General features: G+C 44.5%; 1 protein-coding gene across 1 annotated transcript; it reads right to left on the reverse strand.

Moving 5' to 3' along the window:
- Positions 1-638: 638 nt before the first annotated feature.
- On the reverse strand, positions 639-4,273 carry LOC135396084 (caspase-3-like). The gene is made up of 7 exons (XM_064627124.1): positions 4,105-4,273; positions 3,852-3,897; positions 3,685-3,796; positions 3,479-3,626; positions 3,249-3,424; positions 1,027-1,147; positions 639-972 (listed from the first exon to the last, which is right to left on the reverse strand). Exons 1-7 carry the CDS (start codon positions 4,112-4,114, stop codon positions 689-691), a joined length of 897 nt encoding a protein of 298 aa, XP_064483194.1. The 5' UTR covers positions 4,115-4,273; the 3' UTR covers positions 639-688.
- Between the last annotated feature and the right edge of the window lie 3,502 nt (positions 4,274-7,775).

Below are 7,775 nucleotides of genomic sequence, written 5' to 3' on the forward strand. Positions count from 1 at the left end.
AAGCGGGTCATTTGTTGCAGTAATTAATTGGTTTCGGTTTACGTATTTTTGTTGCGGCTGGTCGCGGCGAAGCGCAAAAAGACGCTCTTTCACTCCCTTATCCATCAATGAATTACGTCCTTACACCAATGAATTACACCAATGAATTACGTCCTTTTGCGCTTCGCCGAGACCAGCCGCGACAAAAATATGTAAACCGAAACCAATTAATTACTGCAACAAATGACCCGCTTCGGTGGCAGATTTTTCTCTGAAAGGTGTCCACTGAAGGTCCCAAAAGGGGTAGTACCCATTTTAATACCGACAGCGCCCTGCTTTAGAAGTTGCGCTTTTTTACGAAACTCATTTGCATTTTTATTTAAATAATGAGCGCCTCCCGCTCATTCACGCAGTGCGCATCTTGTAGGCGGTATTGGACAGATACTTGTAAAAAAGAAAGTTATTCGATTGGTGCACCGGTTCGCGAATTATTTAGCCCGGGGATTTAACTGAAACACCCTGTATATATATATATATATATATATACTGCATACCTATATTTGTGTGTGTTTCGTACATCTTATGCATCAGGTAACATTCTTTCTTCCCGAAGGTGTCCAATGTAAAATGACATATATAAATTGCATAACACACAGGTGTAATCTTTGCAAGTATTTAATTTCTTTATTAATTTCATTTGTTCGTAGCTTCAACAACCGGAGTGAGTGTCAACAATGAAAGTTTGTTCTGTTGTTGTGACCTTTGGCTCGAAGAATATCAGTCTCGTGAGCGTATGCTGGACGCAGGGCACCTGTTTCATTCCGCAGAGCTTCTTGTTCTCGCTGTCGCACGACTTGAAGCAGACGGCCACGTACCGATTGACCGTGGTCAGCATAGTGAGCAAGTCCGTGTTGTGGGACTGCTCATTCAGGACCTTGCACAGGGCTTGCAGAAACCATGAACCTAATCCCATGTTTCGCCAAGATACGTGATCTGCATAATTGCAAACTTTGTCCCGGTGCACAAATGAAAAACAAGACATCTAACCTGCTACCGTGCTATAGCACGAAAGAATGTCTGCGTGGCTTGGTAGTTTGCAAACAGCGTCGGAGTCGGTTGTATCAGCAACGACTGTGACGCCCTTGTCTTTCGTGGTACCTCGGCATGCCTATGCAAAACAATATTCTGGTGACGTAATCGTAGATCACTTGATAAGCATGATAACTACAGTGTCATTATTCTTTTCATCAAACAGCAACTAGCGTACCATAGAAGCCCCATTTTTCTTCCACCATCTTTTCTTTTCACATGCAAAATATCTGTGTATTTTTGGGCAGAATTGCCATGATAGGTGGTGTGTGGGAACCTAACGCTCCGAAAGAAGTTGGAGGCACCGTTTGATTCCAAGCTCATATCACTGAAGTGCGTTTTTCGGTGCTCTGCGAGGGCATACAAGTCGGGCCATGTGCATGAATAACTGTGTGTGTGCAGAGCTGCGAGTGAATACAGTTCTGACTAGAGCTGTGTCAATTCAAACTTTGCACGCTGTTCCGAGAAAAAAGATTTCTGGCAAAGTACCAAAGCTACTAGTATATACACATCGAAAAGAGTAATTGCTGTCATCATCTGAAGGCTGCAAAATGCTGAACATAGGGTTATACAAAAGCCGTGCTTTTTGGGTGAATACATAAAAAAGTGAATGCCCCTTATGGAATTGTTAGTGCATTTGGGAGATGGAAATCGGGGACCAGAGCCACCCCTGTGTAAAGTTCTCGCAGAACCGCTCTTTCCCAGACATTTTTCAGGCTACGGTACTGTACTGCAGGGAGGCAAATGCATACGCAGATACATAAACATGCATACTCGCAATGAAGCTGCACGGAAGCCTGCTTCCTCCTTGTCAAAGGCCACATGTGGCTTGTGTATTGGCATCCTCTTTGCCAGAGCACAACTGTGTAAGGTCAAAAGGATGGCCGAAGCTTAAACATCATTCGCGCCTCAACAAAACACACGTGAAGTTAAAATCTGGGCTGGTTGGTACACACTTTAAAATCGCTCCAACCCCAGTGCTTGATGGAACACAAACCATTACAACCATGGAAAAAGAAGAAGTGTGCGTGGAGCTCTGGTTTTTGTTGTCTGAGTTACCTTCATTTGTGTTTTACTCAGCGACGATTTTAAACGCGTGTGCAGCACATCCACAGCAGAAAAATTGTGTACTTATACTCAAGGAGTACACACAGCAGAAGACAGCTCAACTGGCGCTCTATGTTTGTACTGTACACGTCGTCAAATATTTATATAACAAACCTTTATTTAAAGAGACTCACACATTGCTTCTCCCTGGACACACACAAAATTGAATTTCCAAGCCGATTTAAAAACATGTTTCGTAGAACGGTTCCAACAGTGATGCCGAAAATGGGAGATGAAGCTGCTCCTCGAGTGCAGCTTTTATTTTTAACAGTCCACATCGTGGGACGATGAAGAGGTTGGAAATAATTTCCAACAAATGGCAGCCACAAACCTATTGTCCTGAGAATCTTTTCTGTAATGTTGCAGGGAACTAAAAGTGCACTTCTATATAATTCCAATTAATAACGAAGACGTGCTCAATTGCAAGCAATCGGCCTCATGTCCGAGAGTGCGCTTCCACTGTACACCTAAGATTGTTACAATATACACAGGCAACGTCACAGTCTTAGTAGCACCATAAATATTCACAGATAAGCAATCAATACATATACTAGAAGACCGCGCAACCAATTTCAGTGAACTTTTATCCGCTCCACAAAAAGAACGGAATGCTATCAACATCGCGGAGGAGTAACTATTTTAAAGTAGTGAATGCTTGGAGGAATGCAGCAAACAAGAAATTTGAAGAAATCAATCGCATGAGAAACACTTCCGCTCGCATACAAAGAAGAAAAGTTGTAGGAGCTGAGGTACTCCTCACTTTCAAGGCCAATTTTGGTCTTCAAAATCCGTTTGTGCAGAAACCCTCAGAGAGTGCACTGTAGCATATCTCAGTGCTCCTTGTATTTAATCAAAGTTCTGGATGTATCAGTACTGAATGCTGCAGTGGCTATGTCACTACAACACTGGCACACACAATTGTTGCATGTGTTGCATATGTAGCTCATAATGAAAGTAGTGCAACGTAAACAAATGTGTGTTGAAGAACGCAAAACCGCATAGGATACTAAGCAATGAAATGCATTTCTATGATGTCTTGGTATGGGGAGGAGTTTGGAATCAAAAATCTATACCTGAATAATAAAAATCTTTGGCTTGCCAACTAAGTCAAGACAACTGGAACCAAGAAAGGGTTTCATGATGTCCTTCACTGGAAGTCTTCCATCTTCCCCGTACACAAAACCTTCGCCTCCGTGGGTCAGCACGCAGCACACAAAGCAGTCATGCTCGGTATGGCTTTTCTTGGACACTGCAGGAGACCGCAAAGATCTGTCCAAACCTTAAGATGAGGAAGTTATCTTACATGATTCGAGAGTATTCCTCATCTGTTTCACCGAGTAATCATCGTATATGACGACATCAAAGCCAAGTCTAGAGAAGCATGATTTCAGGTTCTGGACATCAACATCTGTTCCCGTTCGTTCCTCCAAGTTTAGCTTGCTTTTGAATACCTTCAAAATTGACTGAGATGTGAGTCATGAACTAACCCTGTCACGCAAATTCAATCACCTTGTGGTTGAAGATGGCACAGATTCCTCTCTGTGGGTGGTTCATGTTATACGCCTCACTCTGAAGGCTCGTAGGAAGGATGACGGAAGCATCGTCTCCTTTACCCACGAAACTGAGGAGAAAAAATCTGCTTAGGAACAAGTGCAAGTGATAACGTGACAACTTACATTTTTTTTATTGTATTAAGCCAAGCTCCATCGGCTTCATCGGCACCTACGAACGAACATGAATAATCTGTATACATGGAAGGACAATGAAATGAGGGACAAAATTCATCGTCTGCAACACGTTCATGATCACCGCCGTTTTGCTCACATTCACATGGAAAAATCTGAAGTGGTCTCCTCAAAGTAAGACTCAGAAAACCCCCGCCCCCCGTAGGGGTAGGAACATTTGTATGAACCGTACAAGCAGACTTACAATTCGCCATTCCTGCGCAAAGAGGAACGTCAGCGTGACAGCGATTCAAATAAAATGATGACAGATAAAAGGGGTCGTACAAAAAAAAAAAAACACGCACAGATGTTCTTGAAGATCACTTTTCGCACTCAATCACCCCGGATCCCCGGATGGATGGATGGACTCTGGATTGTAGTGGCACCCCCTGGTGGGCCACTTTGTAACGAGGGTCCAGCACGAAAGTGCGGAGTGCGGACATGCCGGTGGATTGGAGATACTAAATGTTACTGGGTAGTTTCATTTTAAATCGAACAACATGTGAAAGTCGTATTTTTTAATTCGCCCAGAAAAAATATATGTTAGAGGACAGTTCAAACGACGCAAACCGCGCCACGTGCGACGCTCGTGCGTGGAGTAGTTTCCGCGTAGGAGAGGGGGAAAGTCGGAGGCTGCTTGGGCGCGCTTTCTTCTGGACCGACTTTGACGGGATCTAGCACCGCTGACTTTATGTCTAGAAACTGGAGGATTTTCGTGATTATAGGCTGCACCATAGACACTGTCGACAGCCACCCACAGAACTCTGAGCGCCACAGATTTTCTGTTAAAAAATGCCAAACTTGGCGTAAACGTTCAAAAAGACCAAACTTTGTTACCAATTTTCTTCATGACGGAGCGTCTGAGAACATCGAGCTTAGTGCCATTCGATAGGGAGTTGAAAGAGCTTTCGTGCTGTATAGAATTCGTTTTTCTCAGCCCAGTTGTTTCTGTGTTAACTTGAGAATCACACATGGTAGTCGAAAATTGCCAATGTTGCATCTCAATTTTCTCAAAAATGCCATCTTCGATTTCCTTGATTATTTTTCAAAAGGTGGCGTCATGTCTCTACTTTAGACATCAAGTGAGACAATCTTTTATTTTTGCCTGAGAGACGCGCAGCGAGTTTTTTTTTTTTTGTCAAGCAGGGTGCACGAGGCTGCGGCCTTGCGCGCCCCACCCACGAGCACGCGACTTTCAACCTCTTCTTTGCTACAGGTGTCCCGCTGACGGAGAAATCGATGACCACACTGCGTGAGCTTGTTGTAGTGTCCCCAGAGCATCACTTTACGTTTACCCAATGGCCTCCCAGTTCCGTCAGGCTCATTCAAACCGTGGGAGAGTACATGAGTTGCCTGTGCGCTCTTGACGAGAAGCCCCAGTTCGACGAACATACCGACAAAGCAGTGAGAAGAAACGAAACGCTTCGTAGCGATCTTTATCCACTGGTAACATCTTAGCTTTTGTTTCAGGTAGCCACCAGTCCCCCAGGGAGTGTGAAAGTCACATCCTTTTCATTGGTGAAAGAACGAAGAACGGAAGTTTCGAACAACGTAAAATGTGCCCATTGCGAGATCCCTGCAGGTGGTGGCTGCCACCATTGGATTAGCATCATCCGATAGCTTTACACATGTCCTTTCACATGATATAAAGTGACTGGGTTCAAGCGCATTCTTTGTCCGCCTAGTATCGCAAAACCACGAGTGGTACGCGAAAATTTTGCATCTTCGATCTTAATTATTTCTAAAAAGCCGGAATATTTTTCACGATTTATTCCACAGGGGCAGAATTATGCCGGTACTTTGCGCTGCTGGTAAAGTACCTTTTCTCTTTTTGATTGAGACGTAGGGCTACCTTTCCGCGGAGCGATTTTTCAACACAAAAGCGCTCTTCGTATGTTTACGAGCGCGTTTTGCTTCGTAGTCTTTGCTTTGTAATTTAATGCCCAGATGTTGCATTATGTACTTATTTTGCACTTATGGTACGTATGTTTATTTTTTTCTTTGAAGACGCAGGACAATACTTTCGTGGGCGACTTGAACTTGCTATTACGTACTTTCATGGGAGCCGCACGCACGACGTGTGCGTATACGCACGTGCGCATATTCACTATTCTCCCGCACATGTGCTTGAGGCAATGCACATGCGCACGCTATCAGGCTGTCGTGCGAGTTAATATTAAGAAGGCAGAACTACGGCCACATGGGACAGAAAGTTACAACACCTGAGAATACAAATTTGTGGTCGCGTGGTTGCAGTCGCCTCTTAACTTGGGCGCAATAAGCGATAGTTCCGATAGAGATAGTTCCGAAGGTGTGCATGCTCTCTTTAATTAGTTTTATGCTCCGTAGCGTTATTTCGGAACCACGACGAGTGGTACAAAACCCGTAAGACCGCTGTGATGACAGTTGCTGCCCTCAAGTATAACACGTTCGCCCTCACCGAGATGTGTCAGTGTCACCGTGGGAATCAAAATTTCTGACAGAGCAACGCACAACTAAAATCCCTCGTTTCCCGTAGCCGTAGGTACCTTAAACCCTCGGTGTGGTCTTCAGTAGTCCTTCTGGCATCCATGCGCTTGAACCCATTCACTTTATATCATGTGAAAGGACATGTGTAAAGCTATCGGATGATGCTAATCCAATGGTGGCAGTCACCACCTGCAGGGATCTCGCAATGGGCACATTTTACGTTGTTCGAAACTTCCGTTCTTCGTTCTTTCACCAATGAAAAGGATGTGACTTTCACACTTCCTGGGGGACTGGTGGCAACCTGAAACAAAAGCTAAGATGTTACCAGTGGATAAAGATCTCTACGAAGCGCTTCGTTTCTTCTCACTGTTTTGTCGGTATGTTCGTCAAACTGGGGCTTCTCGTCAAGGGCGCACAGGCAACTCATGTACTCTCCCACGGTTTGAATGAGCCTGACGGAACTGGGAGGCCATTGGGTAAACGTAAAGTGATGCTCTGGGGACACTACAACAAGCTCACGCAGTGTGGTAATTGATTTCTCCGTCAGCGGGACGCCTGTAGCAAAAGAAGAGGTTGAAAGTCGCGAGCTCGTGGGTGGGGCGCGCAAGGCCGCAGCCTCGTGCACCCTGCCTGACAAAAAAAAAAATCGCTGCGCGTCTCTCAGGCAAAAATAAAATATTGTCTCACTTGGCGTCTAAAGTAGAGACATGACGCCACCTTTTGAAAAATAATCAAGGAAATCGAAGGTGGCATTTTTGAGAAAACTGAGATGCAACATTGGCAATTTTCGCCTACTATGTGTGATTCTCAAGCTAATAACACAGAAATAACTGGGCTGAGAAAAATGAGCTCTATACAGCACGACAGCTCTTTCAATGTCCTATCGAATGGCACTAAGCTCGACGTTCTCAAATGTTCCGTCATGAAGCAAATTGGTAACAAAGTTTGGCCTTTTTGAACGTTTACGCCAAGTTTGGCATTTTTTAACAGAAAATCTGTGGCTCTCAGAGTTCTGTGGGTGACTGTCGACAGTGTCTATGGTGCAGCCTATAATCACAAAAAACCTCCAGTTCCTAGACATAAAATTAGCGGTGCTAGATCCCGTCAAAGTCGGTCCAGAAGAAAGCGTGCTCAAGCAGCGTCAGACTTTCCCCCTCTCCTACGCGGAAACTACTACACGCAGGAGCGTCGCACATGGCGCGATTTGCGTCGTTTGAGCTGTCCTCTACATATATTTTTTCTGGGCGAATTAAAAAAATACGACTTTCACACGTTGTTCGATTTAAAATGAAACAACCCTACTTCGTCCCTACTGAAGTGCACCCGTATTTCTTATCCCCGGATGTTCTCTGTCGCCCGATGTATTTGTAGATTCAAGACCAAATTCCGGTGCTCTCAAAATTGCTC

Source organism: Ornithodoros turicata, chromosome 5 (assembly GCF_037126465.1).
Source record: "Ornithodoros turicata isolate Travis chromosome 5, ASM3712646v1, whole genome shotgun sequence".
In the NCBI taxonomy this organism is placed as follows: Eukaryota; Metazoa; Arthropoda; class Arachnida; order Ixodida; family Argasidae; genus Ornithodoros; species Ornithodoros turicata.